Raw genomic sequence first — 27,177 nt, forward strand, 5'->3', positions numbered from 1 at the left:
TGAACCTCATTATAGTGTCTGTATTTTCTGATTTTAAACTATATAGCGCCACCTAGTGAACATTATCTACAGTAATGCTGTAGCACAGAGACCTCAGAGAATCTTAAAGGGATAGTTCACGCGAAAATAATAATTATGTCATCATTTACAGAATAATGTTTCTGTAAACATCAACACACACTCAAATTTGAATGCACTCTTTGTGTTTTGAGTGTGTGTTGCAGTATTTAACACATGATGGATTGAGTGATTGCAGTGTTTATTTCTGATTCCCAAACCTGTATGAGTTTCTTTACTGTGACTGGTTTACTTTAAAGAGATAAAGTTTCCTCTTTCTCTCAGGACAAAGAACAATGTGAAAAGAACAGAATATGTGACTAGCTTTCTATAATTATTATTTATTTTTCATAATGATGACCTTATATTTTATCACTATCTACTGTAAAAAGCAGCTGTCCTCAATTTTCATATCAAAATACATTAAACAGCAATATCAATAGGCATCTTTAATAAATAAATCTCTACTTTATCCTGCAAATATATTTTTATATGGTTTAATTGTATACGGTACTCTTTTATAAGGTTTGTATCTCTAGTTCATATCAGCACCATCAGATATTTAACAGTCCTATATTTTATTTAAAGATGTATTCAACTGCATCAATACAAATTTAATTTAAATGAATCTGATGTGTGCTGAAATTTGTCTATTATTCTATTCTTATGGTTAAACATAATTTTACTATGGGGTAAACATTTGACTTGGTACCTACAATGCTTTCTTCTGCTTTATTTATTTTTGATCATAATACAGTGGTGTTTTTTTTAGGTATACTTTGAAGATCCATGGTGTTGTTAATATGATAATAATACAGTTCTATGATATATTGAGGTATTACCATCTGATTTACCAGTAATATTACAGATAATTTTGTAATTGAAAAACAGTTTTGATATCATGTATCATGTCATATTTTGGTTTATTTTGATGTAAAAAAAAACAAAACAAATTACAGGCACTTTCACTTTGTCAGGTTGAGAAGATGTGAGAAAACAATGGCATGAATAATTAAGAAAAGTTGAAAAAAAATAGTTAAACATTATATTTGAAACATTTTAATTATAATTTGAAATGATAGATTTTAACAAAAAAAAGATGAATATGAATGTTTTTAATTATATCAATAATTTTCATTTCATATCAAGGCTGTAAATTCATTGATTGTGTTTGACAGGTGTGATGATCAGTGGAGTTGAGTTTTTACCTCCATCATTAAGGCTCGGGCTAAAAAATGGATAGAGTTTCCCAGTGAAAGACTGACCAGTGAAAGAGTAAATATGAGAGCTGGACTCCACATCATAAAAGGAGACCAGACCCTCCTCATAATCCACAAACACACCGACCCGCTGCGGCTTCACTCTCACACACAGAGAGACAGGAGGAGCAGCACCGGCTTTATATTCATTCCCATTCCTCAGCCGCACAGTCCAGTATCCATTACTGGGACTCAGTGTGATCTCTCCCTTCCTGTTAATGGATTCTCTGGCCACTCCTAAATCCCATTCAGTCTTTCCCTTCACCTGCACCTCAAAATAAAATCTCCCTGAGGAGAATCCCTCCTTTCCCAGGACACTTACACATCTATCAAATCTCTCTGGTTTGTCTGGGAGTTTCTGTCTAATGTCTCCACATCTCACTTGTTTTCCATCATCAGACAGGATTAGATTAGGATGAGCTGTATCAGGATCCAGAGTCACATCCACTGAGAAAACACAGAATATAAATCTTAACACAGATATTTAGTGATGATGTTTGTAATATTTAATCAGTTGTTGATCATACTGTAGGTCAGTGATGAAGCTGTGAGTATCTGAATGTAATGTAGTGTAGTGCAGACAGCAACTGTACCTGCATACTGCTGTATCCTCTTCACATCTGTAGAGACTAATGACAATAAAACATCAGCAGATCTTTGACATGTTTATGTGTGGAGTTATAGACAAGATTTAAGGTTATATTTAAAAGTATTGTGTACAACATGTTTTATCTGATCAATGTTTCTCTGCTGATATTTAGAGAATCATAAACTCATATTGTGTTCGAGCTCTAAATATTCCTCCTTTTTAGAAGATCTTTTAGAAGATAAGAAACATTTTATGAAACTTTTATGTGAGATATTTTATAAAAAAGAATAATATGTATGAATAAATGATATAATGATATATATAATGATATAAATAAATTATATTTAGAGAATCCCTGAACTCCTATTGTGTTTGAGCTATATAATCTTAATTGTTTTTTAAATGAAAGCACTGCAAAGCTGTTTGAACTACAGGTCAGAAATTCACAAAATGTAGTAGACACATAAATAATGAATGTTTCTTTCTGTAGTTTCTCATCTAAAAGTGTTCACAGATCTACTAAAGCCTCAAGGTTCTGGTTACAGTGATGAAGCTTCTAGTACAAGATGAATTTACTGCATGTTTTCTGAGATTAGAGATGAATATGACCTGCTCTCTTCAAGAAGAACTGATGATAATAATGAGACACAAACACATGATCACACACTTCTCTTACTTCAGCTTTAACAGACTCATCCATTACTGATATTAAAAGATGATAAATATGTCTATCTGTACGGTGTGTTTGATATTGTCGTACCAGTTAGCGTGAGTTTCTCCTGTACAGAGTCCTGCAGTTTAGTCAGAGCTCTCCTCAGAGTCTCCAGACTCTCATCAGTCTTCACACTGATCTCAGACCAGTTCCTGGTGTCTCTAGAGCTGCACAGGGATGAGTAAATCTACAGCAGGAGAGAGGAGAAATGCTTCAGCATGGGGAGTGTTCTGGTGTCATATACTGCATTATCATTGATCAGAGAGATGTTGACTGACCTGTAGGAGCTGGAGGTGATCTTCAGTGTGTGAGAGCTGCTCCAGCTCAGTGTTTCTCATCTTTAGCTCAGTGATCTCCTGCTCCAGCTCTTCAATGAGCTCTTCCTCCTGTTCCTCTGCTGCTTTCTGCTGCTCCTCCATCATCTCCAGCAGTTCAGTCTGACATCTCTCAATGCAGCGGATGAGATCAGTGAAGAGCTCCACACGGGCTGCTTTCTCCTTCTCTGTGTTTCTCTGAACAACCAGGACCATCAACACATTATTAGTGGTGTTTACTAAGAGAAGAATCAGTGTTATTATTTATCATACTTCAGTGTTTTAGACGGTTTTCAAAATCCCTCTGAAGGGTTAGTCAAAATCCCTTGTCTCTTCAGTCATTTATATATATATATATATATATATTTAATTCTATATCCTTTTGAATGCTTACATTACTTTTATACAAATCAATAATCAAATATATGCATTATCACATAATCATTTCTATATTCTTTTGTGCTTGTGAAATTATATATTTTCTCTAGAGAGCAATGCCATTTCTCTGCCTTTCTTCCTGATGAGCTATGTTTTGGCTAACTGATAATACGAAGCTCAAGCACTCTTCGGCCTTGGCGATGTTATTTGGTGGTGTTATGTGTGTGTGTGTTTGACTTTCTACGTAGGCATTTGGGACCCAACGCTCAGCCTCATCGACGCTCTCCTCTAACCTGCGAGGTTAACGCTGACCTAAATCTAAGGATTGGCGACAGCTATCCTAACTAATGGCGATAGGCACCTTTTATCTGCTCACATGTGTGAAATTGTTTATGGTTCTATATTCTCTTAGCCAATCAGATGTATGATGATGCGATGCTTGCCCTTGCAAAATGGTATAATTGGTGTATGATTTTGTGTAAGGTAGAGTTGGCTTGCGACCTCCTCGTGAGACTTTGACGCTCGCTCTACCGATGAAACTGCAAACTATTCTTCAGTAAATTTTTATCTTTTTGATTGAACCTCACGACTCCTGGTCTTCTTTCATCATATCTGGTCTCGGGTCTTATAACTGTTACCCCCCTAACAGTTTGGTGGAGGATGCGGGCAACCATTCTGTGGTGACATCTCTGGCAAATCAGCAAACAAGGTAGAAAGAGATTTTATTAATTATTAGGGCTGTCTGATTGGAAGAGATTTTGAAGGGGAACGGGAGAGCTTCACTCCGACGAAGCGAGTGAAGATTATTTATACTACGAGAGTATAAAGGGTTGCTGTTTTGTTTAAAACAGCAAAAGTGAAACGCACTCTGTGGGGGCCCAGTGGGGCAATACTGGTGTGGTACACCACCCCAGCAGAGGGCGTCCCTGGATTAGGTCCAGTGGCACCGCAAAACCTGATCAATCTCTTCCATCTCAGATAGGGGATCCCCGAAGTTAGAGATTCAGGCAGATAGGGAACAAGATGTTAGTTAAATCAATAAAATAAAATAAGTAAAATATAGGGTTGTTTGCCAGGGATGCATCAGGAACGGTCCCAAACAAATAAATATATATATAGTGTGACCCAAATTGGCATAGACCAGTTTTATGTGACTTGGGAAGCGAAACATAATTTGCAGTTTCATTGTGTAGAAGTCTCACTATTGTTGCTAAACGTATTTTTCCACCAAATTTATTGTTGTGGCTGCTAAATCTTTTTCTGTGGTGGTTTTTCCTCTGTGACCAATAAGAATGACTGATAAAGAAAAAAGTCCTGACCAAATGGAAGAGAGCGAACGCTGTAAACAGCTCTGCTCTGACGAGCTCAAATCAAAGAAATACGCACAGCTCATTAAGAAAATGGTCAGTCAGGGGTTTGATTCTGATTGGAAAAATCACACAGCAGTTAGACTGGCTGCAAACAAAAAAAAGAAGCTGATAAAGTCAAATTTTTATCCGTGTTTGCCCTATTCATGGATTTGTAAGATGGGTGGTATACCAATAACTCCTGAAAAAGCAATCCCTAACATGATTAATGGGTGGTCAAGCTTGATTGCTCAACGTGATAGGATGACAAAAATTATCGGACAAGAGATAGGATCTGATTTGTGTAGTTTGTCAAAAGGGTTAGAGGCTGTGTGTGATAAGGCTGAGAAGGCTGCAAAATGTGAGACGGTCTCTCGTGCTCCCTCCGCCCCCACCATCTTTTCTCAGACTGTTCAGGCGGCAGCTTTAGCCGGTCAGACTGAGAACCAGTATGATGGACCCTATACTGAGGTGCGCGGACTGTTGAATGTGGCTGTTGTAACCAATCGATCTTGAAATCACTTCTGAAACTTTGTATATAGAAGGTCTAAATGGCAAACAGGTGTATCACAAATCTGTTTCTGTCCCTCTAACCATTTCTAACTCTGAAAATGTATATTAGACTGAATTTTGGGTAGGAGAAAACACTGTAGGGACAATTATTGGTGTTTACATTTTGAAAAACCTTGAAGCTGATGTTTTGCTTTCTAAAAATAAGCTAGTGCTTGGCTGCAATGAAACAATTCGCTTATCTCAGACTGGCCCCCACCATGAGGAGAGATGTGCAGTGGCTGATTCTGTGAGTATCGCTGAAGTTTATAATTTCTAAATTCCCAAATGTATGGGCAAAAGACAAATATGATTGTGGTCTGGCACAGATTCAGCCTCTGAGCATTCCAGGTCCCTTGCATGAAGCCAAAAGACAATACCCTTTGAGAAATGAAGCACGAGAGGGAGCTGAAACTATTCAGACTGTTTTGAAGGCCCTCCAAAACGGGGGATTCAAAGTGAACTTGAAGAAAGCACAGCTAGCATTACCTGAAGTGACTTATCTGGGACAGATTATGGGGGTGCGTGGCCGACGCATCCCCCCCGAACGAGTTAAAGCTATTATTGAACTTCCAAAGCCAAACACTGTCACTGGTTTAAGGCAAGTGATGGGTTTTTTGAATTACTGCCGCCAGTATGTTTCTGAATACACTGAACTCTCTAAACCACTCACAGAGGCACTGAAAGGAGGAAGACCTGGATCGGATTTGATCGACTGGACTGAGGAGATGGAGGAGGCTTTCGTGAGTATCAAAGAAACTCTTGCTTCCTCCCCAGCATTACGACATGCCGATGCCAGCAGGCCTTTCCACCTATGGACATGGGTGGGGACCCGGTCTTACTCCGCTGCTCTGGGTCAAAAGGTTCTGGGCCGGAACTCGTATGGGATGGTAGGATATTATTCTGCTCCTATTTCTGTTTCAATGGCAGGGCAACATCCGTGCCTGTTGATATGTGACTGTGCAGAGTGGGCAGTGACATTGTGACACATCAAAAGGTGATACTGCACACCAGACACCAGATTTTGAAACTGTTAACAAATACCCGTTTAGGCTCCATCTCTAATCAACGACGAGCCAAATGGGAGACCACTCTCTTGAGTAAAAATGTGGACATACAAATTGACATTGAAACTGCTATCAATCCTGCCTCCTTGCTTCCAGAAGAAGGAACTGCACACAACTGTGCCCGACTGATCGAGACGGACAGCCAAAGCCCTCTTCAATCTGAACCCCTGTCTAATGCTATGAACTTGTTCGTGGACGGCTCCAGCTTTCATGAGCAGGGAACACGCTTCGGCCCCGTATGGAGGCGCAGGGGATTTCTGACTACTGCAGGACTTCCTATCTCACATCAACAGCAGGTACAAGAACTTATGAATGCCTGTGATCTTCCCGCAGAAGGAGCAGTCATCAAAGTCACCGGGCACGCTACTGACAGCTCCCCGGAAGCCAAAGGGAACCACGCTGCAGACGCTGCTGCCAGAGAGGCTGCAAAACTGACTGAATCATGTGTGAGTGTGATGACTCTTTCCCTTCAGGAGAATGAAACTCCCAGAGACATTTTTGAACTTTATGCAGAGGATGACCCTGAAGAGATAGAACAGTGGACAAAGTTAGGAGCACAGAAAAATTCTGAAGGACTTTGGAAATTTAATGGACGCTTTGTTTGCCCTGTTTCTGCTCGAACGGAACTTATGTCCTTGTATCATGGGTTGGCACATGCAGGGCCTGAGAAATTACATGCAATGATTTCAAAAACCTGGTGGTGGCCAAGGCTGAGGGCTTCTTGCAATGATTTCTGTAAGAGATGTTTAGTATGCCTTAAGGTTAATTCTTCCTCAAAGCTGAAAATTCCCTTAGGACATGCCCCTCGACCTCAGGGTCCGTGGACACACCTCCAAATTGAGTTCATAGGTCCATTGCCCCCTAGTGGAGGGTTCACATACATTCTAATGATTGTTGATCTTTTCTCCAGATGGGTGGAGGCATTTCCACTGAGAAACTGCACCGCAGACGCAACCGCAAAAGTAATGTTGAATGAAATTTTCCCAAGATGGGGCTTACCCTTACAAATTGATTCAGATCAGGGTACACATTTCACAGGAAAGGTAATGAAAAATGTCATGAAACTGATGGGAGTGAAGCAACACTTCCACATCCCGTTTAGGCCTCAGTCTAGCGGCTCCATTGAACGTACAAACAGAACACTCAAAACGTCATTGAGAAAGAGATTGTTGGAGTGGGGGAAGGGGTGGCACGCAGCTGTTCCAATGATTCTTTTAAGTATGAGAGCCAGCCCTAACAAAACTACTCAGATCAGTCCTTTTGAAATAATGACAGGTCGTTACATGCGACTGCCTTGGGATGCTCCCCTGCAACATGAGGGACCGTCCGGGCCATTGAAAGATGTTTTACAAAATTATCTGAAGGCTTTGGATAACTGTTTACGCGATACACGAGTTAGTGTCAGTGTCCGACAAGCAGAGAGAGATAATGTTGAGCAAAAAGACATGCCTGCCTTGCCTGAAATAGGTGACAATATAATGTTGCAAAGAGAGATTTCTCCTCTAGGTCCAAAATTCGATGGACCTTACCAGGTGCTCTTGACAACTAATACATCTGTTTTACTTGACAGAGGGGTTCTAGGTACTGTCTGGAGACATTGGTCACAGGTGAAACCACTCGATAAAGGTTCCAACCAAATCACCGCATCATAATAACGAACTATCTCTAAAAGGTAATTTATATGTGTGATAGTAAAAATTCTGTAACTATGTTTTATCATTACAGATGGCGGAATCCAACGATATATTGAAGCTGTTAATTCTTTAGGAAGAAGTGCGAAATACCAAACGACTGAAAGTGAGGTGGGCCATCATTCGATTGGCACTCCCTCTCTCGTTTGTGGCTCTGATTATAATCGCCTTATCATTCCTGATGTGGATTCAGATTTCAATTTGAACCGGTAGACTTCATGCGTTCTCCACTCACTGGGATTGTGAGGAGATTTATAACCGTCCATCATGGGTTCAATACCCATGTCTAAATTCAACTGAGGGTCTAAATTTAATTCCAACCATGTATCAGAACGTTAATGATCGCTGCTATCGCTTGGACGGAAATGAGACGGTGACCTTTTGGCTTGGTCACTCCCCAAATTATCCCGGTAATACCCTCATTATGCAAAAAGGTCGGTGGGATAGAAGTGGAGGCGTGGGTTGGCTCTTCTTTGTTTTTGTTGTGTGTATGTGTGTTCGTTTCTTCTTCTCATATATTTGCAGGTCTTCTTGCAGTAAGTTGAATCCTGTCGAGGAGGAAAGCAGACTGATCAAGCTGACAAACCGCCTGATCGATAAACTGAGGAAGAACAACATTGATGCCCTGTTGTGAGTGGAAGGTGGGAGAGCCTTGGAATGGGGACTGGAATTTTTAGTTTCCAGCATGTCCGTAAAGAGGCGAAGAGACTTTTGTGACCCGCCAGGGAAACATTTGTCACCACTCCACCTTCCGTAGTGACCTCACTTGTTAGACCAGACGTGGCGGTATTGGACCCCACATAGGTCTAAAACGGGGGACTGAAGGGTTGGTCAAAATCCCTTGTCTCTTCAGTCATTTATATATATATATATATATATATATATATATATTTAATTCTATATCCTTTTGAATGCTTACATTACTTTTATACAAATCAATAATCAAATATATGCATTATCACATAATCATTTCTATATTCTTTTGTGCTTGTGAAATTATATATTTTCTCTAGAGAGCAATGCCATTTCTCTGCCTTTCTTCCTGAGGAGCTATGTTTTGGCTAACTGATAATACGAAGCTCAAGCACTCTTCGGCCTTGGCGATGTTATTTGGTGGTGTTATGTGTGTGTGTGTGTTTGACTTTCTACGTAGGCATTTGGGACCCAACGCTCAGCCTCATCGACGCTCTCCTCTAACCTGCGAGGTTAACGCTGACCTAAATCTAAGGATTGGCGACAGCTATCCTAACTAATGGCGATAGGCACCTTTTATCTGCTCACATGTGTGAAATTGTTTATGGTTCTATATTCTCTTAGCCAATCAGATGTATGATGATGCGATGCTTGCCCTTGCAAAATGGTATAATTGGTGTATGATTTTGTGTAAGGTAGAGTTGGCTTGCGACCTCCTCGTGAGACTTTGACGCTCGCTCTACCGATTAAACTGCAAACTATTCTTCAGTAAATTTTTATCTTTTTGATTGAACCTCACGACTCCTGGTCTTCTTTCATCATATCTGGTCTCGGGTCTTATAACTGTTACCCCCCTAACACCTCATTCTGCACCGTTTGCACTGAATAATTCCTCAAATCATGTGTCTTGTTGAGGAGAGATGTGTTATTACTTTACTAAGTGATCAGCGAATCACAGACGTGTCGATATTCTGCAGCAGAGCGATCGGGAGTGTGAAATTGCTTTTATACAACAATTCAATAAAACAATTCAAACCACAATAATAGGTAATAATTATTAATTAAATTGATGAAATGTAATCATTTAAAACTCACTTTTCTGACTTCTGCGGAGTGTTTGACATCTTGAATCTTCTTGATTCTGTCCTGGATCTTCTGCTGTGTGTCTTTCTGTGTCTTCATCAGTTGAGTCTATAGACAGAGAACACACAATATGTTTTCATAATTGATTCATTTATATCAAAGAACATGCGATTCCTCATGATAAGAGTCATTTAAAGTCAGTTTGTCAGTAACTTTTACCTTCTTCTCTTCACTCTCCTCTTCTAAAGAAACAGTGTTGTGGTTCTGGTGGTCTTTCAAAGCACACATCAGACACACACATGTCTGATCATCTCTACAGAACAGCTCCAGAGGTCTCTCATGTTTCTGACATATATAGTCCTCCAGATTACTCACAGGATTGATCAGTTTGTGTTTCTTTAAACCTGCCACTCTCAGATGAGGCTCCAGGTGAGTTTCACAGTAAGAGCTCTGACACACCAGACACGACTTCAGGGCGTTCAGCTTTCTTTCCTCACAGACGTCACACAGAACTTCAGCTTTTTTTAGAACTTCAGCTTTTTTCTCAGGACTTTTCTTTTTATAGTGATCTACAATCTCTCGGAGTGTGGTGTTAATCTTGAGATCAGGTCTGTGCTTGAATGTTTCTTTACAATATGGACAGTTGCAGGTCTGGCTGTTGTCCCAGCACTTATTCAGACAGGTCTTGCAGAAGTTGTGTCCACATGGAGTGCTGACTGGATCAGTGAACACGTCCAGACATATACAGCACAGAAGCTCCTCAGTCAGTGGACCGCTGGAGGAAGACATCACTGGAGAGAGAAATGATGAAGATAAATCACCTACTAGTCTAAAGTTTGGACACACTTTATACACGCACTCAATTTAAGTTTCTTACAATCTTAAAATATATTTGAATCTAATGACTTCTGCCTATTTGATTAAGATTATTTAGGATTAGTGTGCATGTGAAGCCGGTTTAAAAGAAGCCCATGATTGAATGTAAAGAATATCTTGACAAAGAGTGACGACTTTGAAGGAACTGAAATATATGAGAGATCATGTACAGTCAGCTGGTCATTACTGCAAACCCAGAGAAGGTGATCAGTAGCTTAATGTGAAGCTCAAACACTTACCTAATGAAGAAATACATTTTAATTACTTTTCATTAAAGCCAGAGATGACTTAGAGAAGGAGTGAGGGCTAATAATGAACTTTTATACGCATGTTTTTTAACATTGTCTTTCTTTTTTTCTCTAATAAGAAAACGTGAGAATTTGCATCACTTGACTAATCTTCTTATACATTATTATCTTAAGAATAGTTAATTACATCACAACAACATCATTACAATTTTAATTCATACATTATTTCCTTAATATGGACTAGTTCCTTTTTTAAGTTTATGGACTTAATTAGCAAACACATTTAGCTAAAATGTACCAATAGGAATGAGGTGGAGTGTTAAACATTTTACTAATACTGTACATTCCTGAACTGTATATTAAACATTACTAATTTACACACACAAATCAAGATGAAAATTCAATTTAAAAGTAAATATATAAATCTCTCATATGGCCAAGAGTAATTTTAATCTCAATGTTTAATGTAAACGTGATTTTCATCTGCAGTTTAGCAGGTTTATGTTCAGTCGGTCTGCAGCTCCTTTACTTTGTTACTTTAGTCTTTATGTTTTGTGACAAAATGACAGAAACGCCAAACTTTGCATCACATGTACCAATCAGACATATTTAAATACAATTCTGATACCATTTCAGTGCATTAAACAACTAAAGTAGTTGAGTATTTGACATGCTTAAACCTGGTTCTGTTCAACTTATTCCAGTTCGACATAAACCTACTAAACCAGATCACTTCCATTAGAAATCTGTTCAGCACAATCTCTTATTTCTCTCTCTTACCTGTGAGGATCAGATGTGTCCACAACACTTTGAACGGATCAATAAATATTCTGTTGTTTAAAGAGGTTGATCGTTCAGGCGTCCATATTGTTGTAGATCAAGTTAGTTTCACTTTCTCTGAATCTCTCTGAACTACAGTGATGTCAGAGCTCCTCCTGTATTCACACATTTAAGAAGCGGTATTTCTCTGAAGTCTCCAGTAGATGCCGTCATTCTCTCACAATGACTGTTAATATCATCAGTTATCCACCTTTTTCCTACAGGCGCCATGACGCTTTGCACAGCAGTAACTTCCGTTAAACTGTTAACAACATCAGTGAAAGGCTCGCTCTGTGAACGCAATCATATATTTTTTAAACTGGCTATAAATAATTATTCTACTCACCTTTCAACAATCGAACAACAAAAACGAAACATAAAAATGTAAAAGCATTAGCTATAAATTACTTTAAACAAATAATGACAGCCTCAAAGCTGACAAGAACAACCTACCAAACGCAACGACGACAGACAAGGATCAGTCTGAAACACAGAGAACAGATCAGGGAAACGAGACACAACTGATGAGAGTAATTAACAAGACAACAGGTGAAAGATATCATATTAACAACCTAGAAACAGAGGGCCTTTCTCAATCTGTGTTCTTGTCTGTACTTGTGTTCTTGTGAAACGTCATCTTTTGTGTCCCAATACACAAGTTTGCATTATGGCAAGAACGTTAAAAATCCCGGAAGTGTTCTTGACACGTCCATTTTACCGAGGATGCATCGGTTGGTAACTTGACGGCTGAAATATCCCAGCATTCATTTCGGTCAGCTCTGCTTGTCCCAAGGCTTCCACCGTAAACTAAACACAGTAACGAACAATGATGTCGATTTTACCATATCAATCCGAGCGCGAGTCCGATGATGAAACATTGAAAGAACTAGTTATTCAACCCGAACCTCCATCGCAAGGACGACTCAAGCAGGACGCTTCTCAGTGATGCGCTACTCAGTTTGAGGTACATTATGAGATGTTGCAACTGTAATTCCTCACATCAGCATTAACAAGTGCATGTCCATCAACAACCCGATTATTTTACTTGTAGGGGAGAGCCGGGACGATTGAAACGCGGGACGGATGAAACATTGCGATTTTCTTGAAAACCACTCACGTCATGTACGTCATATTTCTTCAGCACGTATAACACGCAATGCCTACCAGACCCGCGAAAACATTTCCTCTTTACGTCATGCCGTTTTGGATTTAAAGCCGGAAAGCTGTTTTTGAGTGCAGTAAGTGAATTCTTTCGTGCGGTACTTTTTTTTGACTGACAAGTTGTATTTATTGTTTCATGTGCCATTGTAATGATAACACGGCAGGTGTATTAGTACTGTAACACACCCTTAAGTGTGCAATATCAAAGTTTTTTAGTTTAAGGGAAAAACAGGTTTAACTGTCGGGATGCGCTGTCGGGACGGATGAAACAGCGCCTCCTGCCAGTTAAACCTGGTCATAGGAAAACCGCTGTGAAGGCTATTCAACTAGTAAACACTCGATATGACTCAAGGAAGAAGTATAAGATAATTAATTGTAAACGGATTTGTCTGTCTTCGTCAAAATAGCCTATTAGACAGATTACACAAAATGCGCATAGGCTTATCGCCTATGTTTAATGGGTGATAGAACAAAATGGTTAAAATGAGCCTTTAAATTAAAATAAATGACAAAATATGTTTGTAACAATAGTACACAAGTTACTTGTCAGGTGTTGTTCATAAAAACAAGCATTAGATGAATAGTTGCCGTTTAAACTGTTATGTTTCATCCGTCCCACCCCTGTGTTGCAACCGTCCCGCTCAGGCGGGACGATTGAAACAAAGCACAACTACCGATCAAAGTCAATTTTTACTTAAATCATTCTATATTTGTACCGAATAACACATGATACTAAGAGAACACATATGTGAGTTGTTGATCACACACACACAAAAAATCTATCTGTAACCTTATCGTAGAAAATGACGTTTATCTGAAAAGTGTTTCAACTGTCCCGCCTCTCCCCTACTTATTTATTTACCGAGTATTTTTCTAATTTATTGCGGTGAACATGTGGAAACTGTATCAATAACAGTGCATACATTAGCTGAGGTCTATAGCGTGAATGACTGATGTAACATAATCTTAACTCAAAGTAGTGAGAACGACAGACTGCATTAATAGACACAGTTTTATGTAATAGTGGCCCACGACTGATTAGCAGAAGTATTTCAGTAAGACAGTAATAATGTGAGTTAGCAGGAGACTGGAGACCTCTGACCTACACAATATAAAACTCAAAACTAAGTTTTTTGAACACCATCTTTCAAGAGCAAGCGGTTTGCGAATCCTGCATTGAACTCCGTGATTTGAGATGCAGTCGTCAGTAAAATGGAAACCCAGCAAAAGTTTAGGATTATACTGCTGTGATATCTTGGATGATTTTTAACCACTGATTCTTCACATGCTCGTCCTTGGGCAGTGGAAAAAACTGTCTTTACCTTCACATTGTAGAGCACAGCGTCTCCTCGACATGATGCTGTCCAGTATCCACAGGGATCAGCTGCAGTGTTTGAGGTTCAGGTTTTCCTGGTGTCTGCGCGCGCAATAAATGGGCGGGAAATATGCTAATGTTTCATCTTGACGTCACAACGAAACGGCTTATGACTCGTTTGAAAAACGATTAAATGAGAGACATTAGCAGAGAAGGTAGAGAAGAGGGATTTATACAAACCAAGGTCATGAGCTAAAAGTGTAACCTCACCGCTCACTCACTGTGTGCTCAACATGAGACCATGTGATGATTGTGTTAAACTCTCATTCTGCCAGTTTAGTGAGTTTACTGTGATCTAAAATATCTCTAATATTGGTCAGTTTTATCACAAACATCATGTAAAAGTTCAAATTTTATTTCCATTAACAAAGTATTTAAACAATTCAGTTTCCTTGTTTATTTTTTATTCTTTTCAGGTGTTGGAATTTGACACAAATATTTCTATTTGACGGATGCATTCAGATTCTGGTGTTGTTTTAGTGACTCCTTTTTGTTGTGTAATCACATGAAAATAAAATGAGAGCACACCGAGTAGCGAACAGATCTCTTTACTTTTTATTCTTCCATCCTTTTCTACAACACACTCTTCTTCTCCACCTTCCTACTTTCGTATCTAGAACAATATCTCCATCTAGTGGACATTTATCAATTAGCAACGTGATAAGAGAACACAACATCTTCCCCTGACTTAATTTGTTTCTATCTGCAGTTACAATGAACATTGCTAAACAATATATTCAGTCGTTTTGTTTTCTTACCGAATTTCTTTACTTATATTAGAAAACACAGAACAATGTCTCTTGACAACATATATAGTCACATGAACATCCTTTTCAGGTCAAACCACAACTTTCCTGAACTAAACTTCTGGGTTTTTTATTTTCTTCTTTTTCCCATTACTTTCTTCTTTGCCTACTATGACAGTTTAAGTTACATAGTCTTTCAACCATACTGGCTTCCTTCTACAACGTCCCTCCAACTGGTTGTTACCACTTCCAGGTGACGCAGTAGGAGTTGACTGTTCAGAGTGTTCAGGAACCTGAGTAAATTCTGTGTGCAATGGTGCCAAATGAGATACGTCCCAAGTTCGTCCATCACTCAGTTCAAAACTATGTGTCCCCTTCCGTCTAACAATCTGCATAGGGTTGCTGAATTTTGACTTCCCTTTTCTCACATGCACAGGTTTTCTCACCCGTACAAAGTCGCCTTCCTTGAGCCCCGGAATCTTTGCTTTGCGCTTTGTATCCAGGTATGCTTTCATTTTCCTCTGGTTTCGCATCACTTTTGTTTTCAGCTTTTTTATAGCAGGATTCACATTGCACTTTGGAAGAATTGTCAATTTTGTTCTCATTTTTCTTCCGAACATCAGCTCAAAAGGAGAAATGCCAGTCGTGGCGTGAGGTGTGGCTCGGTAAGTTTGCAGAAAATCCGCAATGAACGATGTCCAAGGGGCTCTCTCCCTTTCTGCAGTCAGAATAGCCTCCTTCAGTACCTTATTCCAACGCTCCACAGCTCCATTTCCTTCCGGGTGATATATAGAAGTACGAATGTGCTTTACATCTCTTTCTTGTAGAAATAGTTTGAACTCCGTTGACAGGAACTGAGGCCCATTGTCAGAAACAATCTCCAGAGGATTCCCTTTTTGGCTGAACACTGACCTCAGAAAACAGCTAATGGTAGATGCAGTCACATGAGGTGCAAAAGCTACCTCTGGCCATTTTGAATGGTAGTCAATCAATGTGATAGCGTATCTACAACTAACAGGGCCAATGTCAAAAGGACCCACCACGTCGATGCCCAGTTTCTGCCACGGACCTACTGGATAGTCAACTGGGGTAAGTGGTGCATGTGTGGTTCTAGCAGTTTTATCATTGAGTTGGCAGGTGATGCAGGTTTCAATTGTGGACTGTACCTGCGAATCCATTTTAGGCCACCAGTATAGCTCCCTAAGCCGTTGCTTGGTTCTCACAATGCCTTGATGGCCATCATGAGCGAGGGTGACTAAACGTGAACGTAAACTAAGCGGCACAATCAGTCTGTGTGGTCCTCTTAGCACATACGAGTCCACAATAGACAATTCGTCTCGTATTGGAAAGTACCTGGACATGTCAGGATGCAGGGCTTTGGATGTAGCAGGCCAGCCATACTCGATGTATTGACGAAGTTTGGCAAGCTCAGGACATGAGGAGCTTTCAGCAGCAAACTCGGCCACAGGAACAGCAGACAGGAGTGTAGTGATAGCAGCAACAGTTTCAGGTTCAGAATCAAAGTCAGAATTAATTTCATTTGACAATGGAAGACGAGAAAGGCAATCCGCTACCTGGTTGTCAACACCCCGTCTGTACTGCATAGTATAATTAAAGCAGAGCAGTCTGGCAGACCATCGTGCTACTCTCAGTCCAGCTCGTCCCATACCTTTAGTAGTCAAAAGTGTAGTTAGGGCTTGGTGATCTGATCTTAATTCGAAGTGTTTGCCCCACAGGTATGTTCTCCAACGCTCAATGACCCAGACACAAGCAAGGGCTTCTTTTTCAACAACAGAATATTTCCTTTCTGTCGATGTCAAGGTTCTGGATGCAAAAGCCACGGTCCTTTCTGACTTATCTGGATGAAGCTGAGTCAGGATACCACCTATGCCGTAGTCTGAGGCATCTGTTGTAACCATTGTGGGCAAAGCAGGATCAAATAAAGCCAATGCAGAGCTTTGTGTAATCAGTTCTTTTACTTCCTGGAAACTTTCATGTGCTTTCTTAGTCCATGCAAAATTTGAATTTCCTCTAAGGGCATCTCTCATATGCTCAACAACAGCTGCATAGTTAGGAATGAATTTAGCATACCAAGCGGTGAGGCCTAGAAATGATCTTAGTGTGGGCGCATCCGAAGGTGGTGGAGCATTGCGTATTGCTTCCAAGTGGCTGAGATCTGGCAGCAGTCCCTCTTTAGAGATGGTATGTCCCAGAAATGTGAGCTTCTCCTGGCGAAATGTGCATTTCTTCTCATTCAGATGCAGACCTGCTTCTTGTAGTTTGTGCAGCACTATTTTTAGGTGAGCATCATGGCTAGTAACAGAGTCACCAAACACAATTATGTCATCCAGATAACACTGGACGCCTGTAACACCCTTGAGAATAGTAGACATCAGTTTTTGAAATGCCGCTGGGGCTGATGCTAATCCGTAGCAAACTCGCTTGAAACGAAACAAACCCTCATGTGTTATAAAAGCAGTGAGGTCCCTACTGTCCTCATGTAGTGGTACCTGATGGTAAGCATTTGCTAGGTCGATTGTAGAAAACATCACAGCACCTCTCAACTGTGAAAAAAGTTCATCAATGTGTGGAATGGGGTAGCTGTCCACAACGATTGCTTTGTTGGGTTCCCTCAGATCCACACACATTCTGATGTCTCCAGATTTCTTTTGAGTAACTACGATGGGCGAAACCCACGGCGAAGCATCCACTCTTTCAATAATATCTGCTGCTAGTAGGCGGTTCAGCTCTGCAGAAACAGCATCCCTTACAGAAAAAGGTAATCTGCGTAGCTTCTGTTGCACAGGAATGAAGTTTTCATGCATTTTCACTTTGTGTACGTAGTTCTTTGCACAGCCAAAGGATGGCGTATCAGTATGGAACACTTGTTGCACCGACTGTTTGGGGGTGAGTACTTTATTTCCTGTTATGCACAAGTTCAAGGAATATATCAAGTCCATGCCCATAAGTGCGTTTCCACTTTTCACAATATAGAATGTGGCAGGCACTGAATGTTCACCATGTCGCGCAGACGTCTTAATACATCCCAGCACTGGAAGGTCATCTTTTGAATATGTGACAAGACGCACATCTGACTGTTCCAAGGGTAGTTCAGAGAAGTATTGCTTATATATATGCTCTGGAAGCAAAGATACGGATGATCCAGTATCAACAATTAGTTCTTGCATTGTAGTACCAGAAAATGTGTCCATTTCAATGTCACACACAATTTTGTTTGCAGCAGCAAATGTGTTAGTCATGTACAAAACAGTCAATTCAGGGACTTCGATTTCTCTGATGTCCTGTCTTCGTCCAGAGCGGCAGACTTTTGCAAAATGTCCCATTTTACCACATAATTTACATGTCTTATTTACAGCAGGGCACTGTTTGGAATTTGCCAAATGACCGCTGGAATCACAGCGATAACATTTGCGTGCAGAATCGCTCTGGGTTTTACCTTGTGTGGTTCTACGCATGGTCGTTTCTTTTTTTCTGACGTATAGCCGTTGAACTGGTAAGTCGGCAGGTTTTGCAAATTCACTCGCATTAGCCATGGCATTTTCAACTTGAACGGCCACTTGTACTGCTCTGTCTAACGTTAAATCCGCTTCAAGTAGTAAGCGTTCACGAATTCGGCTGCTGTGCACTTTCTCCACAATTTGATCTCTTAGCATTTCATCTTCTTTGTCACCAAATGCACATAATGACACCATATCACGGAGCGCGGCCACATACTGAAGTATATTTTCGTCATGCCTTTGCTCCCTTTGACGAAATTTATGTCGTTCAGCAATGACATTAACTTTCGGTACAAAATGCGTTCTGAGAGCCGTAAGAGCAGATGCATAGGTCGTACCGGTATTGGGAAGAGTGTAGAAAATTCTCTGTGCTTCTGTGCCCAGGCAGTGAAGAAGTGTAGCACGCTTACGAGTATCAGGCCAGTCATCTCCCTCAGCATGAATCGCCAACAAGTAGTTCTCAAACATTTGCGTCCATACCCCAAACGAAATTGCAGGCTCACCAGGACATTGTAAGTATGTAGAAGGAAGATGAACTGCCATCCTCGTCGCCAATTGTTGTGTAATCACATGAAAATAAAATGAGAGCACACCGAGTAGCGAACAGATCTCTTTACTTTTTATTCTTCCATCCTTTTCTACAACACACTCTTCTTCTCCACCTTCCTACTTTCGTATCTAGAACAATATCTCCATCTAGTGGACATTTATCAATTAGCAACGTGATAAGAGAACACAACACTTTTCACTTCTTAATCTCTAGTTCTTTTTCCCCTTGAAAAGACTGGACATCCTGAAACACAGAGAGCAATATGTCAATACAATCAGTTTGATTTCTGAAGCCAGCTGACTCTACACCTGAGATGGCTGGTTCACATGTACCTGGTCATGTGACAGGACTCTGCTAACACAGGGCCAGGACACAGTGCATATTAGCATTATAATATCATATAAGCGTATGTGAATAACAATTAAAGAGACGACTCACCATTTCTCCAGTGTAACAATTCTCTGTTCTTCAGCACATCTACAGAAGCAATTTTGAATTATTTGGCATTGCAGTCCAGAGCACAACTGTACGGCACAAACGGTTTGCTAACAAATCCTGCAGTATCCACGTTTGTCCAGAGTTGAGAAACAGGAAGAATAATGTCCCTCGGTGACCAACATTTGAACTTCCTCCTCTCAACATGCTCAACATTTTGAATTCACAACGAGCTCATATAATATGCACACTGTGAGTGTCACTGTGTGAGAGCGCTGTGATGTCACTGTGATCATCGCATGATCTCGCGTGTTGACCGGGATCTGCAGGTCTGAGTTAGAACGATGCTCGCGGAGAACATCACATAACCAGCGGCAGAGGAGGTGGCGCGCGCTGGCCTGGATGAAAGGCGGCAGAAGTTGTCTAAGATGTTAGAGTGGAGAACGAGTATCAGTTGCACTGTTAGTATCTGATGATGATGATGAGATGATTAGAGGGAGGAAGTGTGTGTGAGACCAGAGAGGACAGACGGAGGGTGAGAGTGAGCGAAGCTTACAGTGTGTTCTTCATCCTGTTGATGATACTTCTCTCTGGTGTCAGGTTCTTTATAGATATGGAAAAAGACTATTCAAATATTATTTACACTGAGAAAAAAAAGTGTTCTTGTAAAGCAAGACACTACAGGAAAAAAGTGTTTTCTCATGCACTGGTCAATTTTCAATAGACTGGCTTTTCATATCATGTTGTTTCAGACTAGTGAAAAAAAACATCCAAAATACACTTTTAAGTGTTTACTTTATGGCACTATATCTATTTGCATCTCTATATTTCAATTAAAATTAATATCTTTAAAGGATGCTTTTTTTTTTTTTATGATTTTTTCTCCAGTTCAGTAACACTTACATATACCAAACATTACAGTTTGCATATTGCATATTTAAACATAACATTTTCAAAAACTTACAAAAATGTTTGGAATTCTTTATGTTTTCAATCAACACAAGAAGATATGGTGATATTTATTATTGTTAAAATGTTACCCTATTTATGTGCCTTGCCTTAAAAAATGTTCACTGAAAGGTTATGCTATTTGGCAAAGGTTATTTTTTCACTGTGAAAATCCCCTTTGGAACCTTTATTTTAAAAAGTGTAAACTACACATATCTGAAGATTAATCTAAATTCTGAGTATTTTTTGCTTATACTTCATTGCTAACCTCTTTAAGTTGTATGCAGTGAATGCCAGTGTTTTTGTATGTCAAAATGCATCTTGATTTAAGAATTTTCAGATATTTGGACTGGAAACAAGACAAAAATACTAAGTAAGAAAAGCCTTTTTTTTGCAGTGTAGAACTAAAAGATGATTATGTAATTTGGTGAAATGACTGATGGCAGAATTACAGGTTTCTCACTGCAGGATGATGAAGAACAGAGATCAGGAAGTTCAGGCACTTTATGTGGATTTGCTGAATCCAACAGGACAATACTTGAAGAACGACACAATCACTGATCAGACTTTACACACACATCCAGAGGAAAAGATGGACTGATGGAGACACTGAGTTCTTTAAAAGGTAAAGTCTGTGATATTGAGTTTTAATGCTGATAATGCAGCTTGGTTTGACATTTTGTTAATGACAATTATATGAATTTTAAGTACAAATAGAACTACTTTACACAAAAAGGTACAGAAACAAAAATATTAAAAACATCACAAACCAGAAATAATCTTTCCAAACCCCTTAATAATGTTGTGTATTGTTAGATGTATCGAGTGGAAGTTGTGTATTGTTAATTGTTTTTGTGATTGTATGGCGAGACCCAAGACCAATTTCCAGCTGAGGCTGAACAATAAAGTACTACTAACTAAGTTTTCTACTCTTTCTCTCAGGACACAGAACAATGTGAAAAGACTGAATGTGTGACTAGATTTCTATAAAAATAAATTCTAAATGATGACATTACATTATTACCATCTACTGTAAAAAAGCAGCTGTGCTCAATTTTCATACAGATTAAAATACATTAAATGTAAACAGCAATATAAATCATCTACAAATAAAGGCATCTTAAGAGTGATCTCTACTATGTTTTGAAAGAATGAAGGTACCACTTTATAAAGTTTCATATTTGTTGATCTGCTTCATATCATCACTAGATATTTACACAGATATTTATTGTATTTGAAGTTGTACTCAACTGTATCAATGACAAAAGAGCATTTAAATGAATCTGATGTGTGTTGAAATTTGTCTATTATTCTATTCTTATTGTTAAACATAGTTTTATCACAGGGTAAACATTTGACATGGTGCCTTGATAATGTTTTTTTTTTCTTCTTCTTCTTTTTTTATTGTCTATTGAACTTAACCAATTTCAAATTTGTTCTGTATTCTCATGGTAAAACATACTTTGGTATTACCACTCTCATAAAAACAGCCTTGATATAATTTATCAATCTTATCATAGTTTGGATTATTTTAGTGTAAAACACTTTTTCCCCCATTTCTTTCTTTTTTTTTATTTTTTTTTATTTAACTATGAAAAGTTGAAATAAAAGATTTGTTAAACAAGCTTATATTTTACATTACAATTCGCAGAAGTGATCGATTTTAACAATAAAAAAATGGCAAAACATGTTTTTAGATTTTTAATTATATAAACCATAATTTTCATGGAGTATTTCAAATTAGGTGTGTAAACTCATTTATTGTAAGCTACTTGACAGGTGTGATGATCAGAGGGTTTGAGTTTTTACCTCCATTATTAGGTTCCGGGCTAAAAAATGGATAGAGTTTCTCAGTGAAAGACTGATCAGTGAAAGAGTAGATATAAGAGCTGGACTCCACATCATAAAAGGAGACCAGACCCTCCTCATAATCCACAAACACACCGACCCGCTGCGGCTTCACTCTCACACACAGAGAGACACGAGGATCATCACCGGCCCAATATTCATTCCCATTCCTCAGAATCACAGTCCAGCATCCATTACTGGGACTCAGTGTGATCTCTCCCTTCCTGTCAATGGATTCTCTGGCCACTCCTAAAGTCCAGTCAGTCTTTCCCTTCACCTGCACCTCAAAATAAAATCTCCCTGAGGAAAATCCCTTCTTTCCCAGGACAATTAAATAACTATCAAATCTCTCTGGTTTGTCTGGGAGTTTCTGACTAATGTCTCCACATCTCACTTGTTTTCCATCATCAGACAGGATTAGATATGGATGAGCTGTATCAGGATCCAGAGTCACATCCACTGAGAAAACAGAGAATATAAATCACAACACAGATATTTAGTGATGATGTTTGTAATATTTAATCAGTCGTTGATCATACTGTAGGTCAGTGATGAAGCTGTGAGTATCTGAATGTAATGTAGTGTAGTGCCGACAGCAACTGTACCTGCATACTGCTGTATCCTCTTCACATCTGTAGAGACTAATGACAATAAAACATCAGCAGATCTTTGACATGTTTATGTGTGGAGTTATAGACAAGATTTAAGGTTATATTTAAAGTATTGTGAACAACGTCATGTTTTAGCTGATCAATGTTTCTCTGCTGATATTTAGAGAATCCCTGAAATCCTATTGTGTTTGAGCTCTAAATATTCCTCCTTTTTAGAAGATCTTTGGGAAGGTTTTGTGAAACATTTTATGAAATTGTCATGCCTAATGTTATTCATCTCAGTTTTGGAGTGGATTAGTGTTGTGGTTATTCAGCAAAGACAACACTATAAAAAATAATCTTTAAGAAAATTAAAATGAAATTTCAGCACTGTGAAGCTGTTTGAACTACAGGTCAGAAATTTTCCTCTAAAAAAAGGAACAAATTTGCATCTTAAATTCATGATGTCTATCGATTACATTTTCTTCTGATAAACTTCTGCTAATCTGACACATAATCACAACATTTAGATGAAACCGCTGAAAAGACCAACAGAAAATGGCAGAAAATTAATGTTTCTTTCTGTAGTTTCTCATCTAAAAGTGTTCACAGATCTACTAAAGCCTCAAGGTTCTGGTTACAGTGATGAAGCTTCTAGTACAAGATGAATTTACTGCATGTTTTCTGAAATTAGAGATGAATATGATCTGCTCTCTTCAAGAATAACTGTGATGATAATGAGACACAAACACATGATCACACACTTCTCTTATTCCAGCTTTAACAGACTCATTCTTCATTACTGATATTAAAAGATGTTACGTCCCTTCACTGATTTTAAAAGTCTAGGGAGTTTTGAGAAGGGAAACATTAGGCCACCCCTCGACAACCATTACCATTAACACACTGGGAAAGCAATGGAGACCATCAGGAAACAGCAGAGCAGATGAACACATTTATTGTGTGCAATAATCGGCCATAAACATGTATATAGATATCTCTATACATATAGATATATATATATAAAAAGAGAACAAAGGAAACAAATAATTATGGTTGATAAATGTGTCTATCTGTACGGTGTGTTTGATATTGTCGTACCAGTTTGCGTGAGTTTCTCCTGTAGAGAGTCCTGCAGTTTAGTCAGAGCTCTCCTCAGAGTCTCCACACTCTCCTCAGTCTTCACACTGATCTCAGACCAGTTCCTGGTGTCTCTAGAGCTGCACAGGGATGAGTAAATCTACAGCAGGAGAGAGGAGAAATGCTTCAGCATGGGGAGTGTTCTGGTGTCATATACTGCATTATCATTGATCAGAGAGATGTTGACTGACCTGTAGGAGCTGGAGGTGATCTTCAGTGTGTGAGAGCTGCTCCAGCTCAGTGTTTCTCATCTTTAGCTCAGTGATCTCCTGCTCCAGCTCTTCAATGAGCTCTTCCTCCTGTTCCTCTGCTGCTTTCTGCTGCTCCTCCATCATCTCCAGCAGTTCAGTCTGACATCTCTCAATGCAGCGGATGAGATCAGTGAAGAGCTCCACACGGGCCGCTTTCTCCTTCTCTGTGTTTCTCTATAAACCAGGACCATCAACACATTATTAGTGGTGTTTGCTAAGAGAAGAATCAGTGTTATTATTTATCATACTTCAGTATTTTAGGCGGTTTTCAAAATCCCTCATTCTGCACCGTTTGCACTGAATGATTCCTCAAATCATGTGTCTTGTTGAGGAGAGATGTGTTATTACTTTACTAAGTGATCAGCGAATCACAGACGTGTCGATATTCAGACCAGCAGAGCGACCGTGAGTGTGAAATTGCTTTTATACAACAATTCAATAAACTATAATAGATATTTCAATTAATTTAATTATTTTTAACTAACTTTTCTGACTTCTGCTGAGTGTTTGACGTCTTGAATCTTCTTGATTCTGTCCTGGATCTTCTGCTGTGTGTCTTTCTGTGTCTTTATCAGATGAGTCTATAGACAGAGAACACACAATATGTTTTCATAATTGATTCATTTATATCAAAGAACATGTGATTCCTCATGATAAGAGCCATTTAAAGTCAGTTTGTCAGTAACTTTTACCTTCTTCTCTTCACTCTCCTCTTCTAAAGAAACAGTGTTGTGGTTCTGGTGGTCTTTTACACAACACATCGGACACACACATGTCTGATCATCTCTGCAGAACAGCTCCAGAGGTCTCTCATGTTTCTGACATATATAGTCCTCCAGATTACTCACAGGATTGATCAGTTTGTGTTTCTTTAAACCTGCCACTCTCAGATGAGTCTCCAGGTGAGTTTCACAGTAAGAGCTCTGACACACCAGACACGACTTCAGGGCGTTCAGCTTTCTTTCCTCACAGACGTCACACAGAACTTCAGCTTTTTTCAGAACTTCAGCTTTTTTCTCAGGACTTTTCTTTTTATAGTGATCTACGATCTCTCGGAGTGTGGTGTTAATCTTGAGATCAGGTCTGTGCTTGAATGTTTGTTTACAATATGGACAGTTGCAGGTCCGGCTGTTGTCCCAGCACTTATTCAGACAGGTCTTGCAGAAGTTGTGTCCACATGGAGTGGTGACTGGATCAGTGAACACGTCCAGACATATAGAGCACTGAAGCTCCTCAGTCAGTGGACCGCTGGAGGAGGACATCACTGGAGAGAGAAATGATGAAGATAAATCACCTACTAGTCTAGAGTTTGGAAACACATTTGAGTTTCTGATCTAATGTCTTTTGCTTGAAGGACTGAAATATTAATAATTTGTATTATTATTATTAGCCTATTATTATAAATGGTTGAGTGAAGGAAAATACTCAACAACCCTCCTGTGAATTAATTTAATACTGTTTATAAAGAATCTCATGATGCACTTCATGACGCTGGTTGAATGTAAAGAATATAGAGACAAAGAGTCTTTGAAGAAACTCAAATATATGAGAGATCATGTACAGTCAGCTGGTCATTACTGCAAACCCAGAGAAAGTGATCAGAACCCTAATGTGAAGCTCATTACACGAACACTTATACTGTACCAAATTTATAAATACACGAAGGAGCAATATTGATTTTAAATATTGATTTTAAATGATTTTATCTGTTACTGTTCACTCCTGAACTGAACATATTAAATATTATATGAGAATACTGTAAGTCATTCATACACTAATCCATTCTTCATCTGTTTTTTTATTATTATTATTTGTATTTACTTACATGGAGGTGTATCATCAATACTCTGTCTCCTGTTTTTTCTTGCTTTTGTTGATGTTGGTGAAGATTCTGCCATTGTTCTTCCCTCTTCGTTTTCAAGAATAGAAATGTTATTGAACGATCAAAGAACTGATAAGAAACATCTAAGCCTATTTGGTCCTAATGTGTATTTAGTCACTGAGGTTTAAATGAAATCTTACCTCGAGTCCGATTTAGTTTTACTTTTACTTATTCATCATAATATTATTTCAAGTCAAATTTGTATCAAATTAATGTAAGAATTTATAGTGAGGGAAACACAATCATTCATTTGAAATTCAGTAAGAAACTCATAAACTTACAGAACAATCTGAACTTTGACCTGCTGTTTAGATTAACCAAAGTACAAAGTACAAGTGGTATATTTTCCAACAAAACTATATATATATATTTAAATAAAAATAGATACATCTCTCCACAAAATACATTAGTCAAGTGTAGTTTTAATCTTGTTAAATGTAAATGTGATTTTCATCTGCAGTTTAGCAGGTTTGTGTTCAGTGAATCTGCAGGTCATTTACTTCCTGTTTCTTTAGTCTTTATGTCGTGTGACTAAATGACAGAAACCCCAAACTTTGCTTTACAACACATCAAAAGACACTTTTAAAATACTTCTGATACAATTTCAGTGCAGTTAACAACTAAAATAGCTTAAACCTGGTTCTGTTCAACTTATTCCAGTTCGACACAAACCTACTAAACCAGATCACTTCCATTATAAACCTGTTCAGCACAATCTCTCTTATATTTCTCTCTCTTACCTGTGAGGATCAGATGTGTCCGCAACACTCTTTGAACGGATCAATAAATATTCTGTTGTTTAAAGAGGTTGATCGTTCAGGCGTCCATATTGTTGTAGATCAAGTTAGTTTCACTTTCTCTGAATCTCTCTCTGAACTACAGTGATGTCAGAGCTCCTCCTGTATTCACACATTTACATTTGTCCCTGTATTCTGTGTGTGTGTCTGTTTGTATTGGGAATGATGTTTCTATCAGGTCATAAAGAGGAAAAATAGCAGACTTACAAAAGCTTGATTGTTTGGTGATAGTGAAGAGTTTCCAGGACGCTGCTC

At 38.9% G+C, this 27,177-nt stretch overlaps 1 protein-coding gene across 1 annotated transcript; it reads right to left on the bottom strand.

Annotated features, from left to right (window-relative positions):
• Positions 1–968: 968 nt before the first annotated feature.
• On the bottom strand, positions 969–27,166 carry LOC306986528 (uncharacterized protein). The gene is made up of 18 exons (XM_079589839.1): positions 26,866–27,166; positions 26,069–26,152; positions 24,936–25,507; positions 24,729–24,824; positions 24,184–24,417; positions 23,954–24,092; positions 22,868–22,903; positions 22,187–22,721; positions 19,754–19,889; positions 15,410–17,860; positions 14,165–14,222; positions 9,958–10,529; positions 9,751–9,846; positions 8,380–8,670; positions 2,896–3,129; positions 2,666–2,804; positions 1,910–1,945; positions 969–1,763 (listed from the first exon to the last, which is right to left on the bottom strand). Exons 2-18 carry the CDS (start codon positions 26,139–26,141, stop codon positions 1,216–1,218), a joined length of 6,246 nt encoding a protein of 2,081 aa, XP_079445965.1. The 5' UTR covers positions 26,142–26,152; positions 26,866–27,166; the 3' UTR covers positions 969–1,215.
• Between the last annotated feature and the right edge of the window lie 11 nt (positions 27,167–27,177).

The sequence above is a fragment of the Phoxinus phoxinus genome (assembly GCF_949152265.1).
Source record: "Phoxinus phoxinus genome assembly, chromosome: 19".
NCBI lineage: Eukaryota > Metazoa > Chordata > Actinopteri > Cypriniformes > Leuciscidae > Phoxinus > Phoxinus phoxinus.

Coding starts and splice junctions, on each gene's coding strand:
- LOC306986528 (XM_079589839.1), bottom strand. CDS start 26,141: ATGGCAGAATCTTCACCAACATCAACAAAAGCAAGAAAAAACAGGAGA. Junction 25,508..26,068: donor TATTGATGATACACCTCCAT/GTAAGTAAATAC, acceptor TTCTCTCTCCAG/TGATGTCCTCCTCCAGCGGT. Junction 9,847..9,957: donor AGGAGAGTGAAGAGAAGAAG/GTAAAAGTTACT, acceptor CTCTGTCTATAG/ACTCAACTGATGAAGACACA.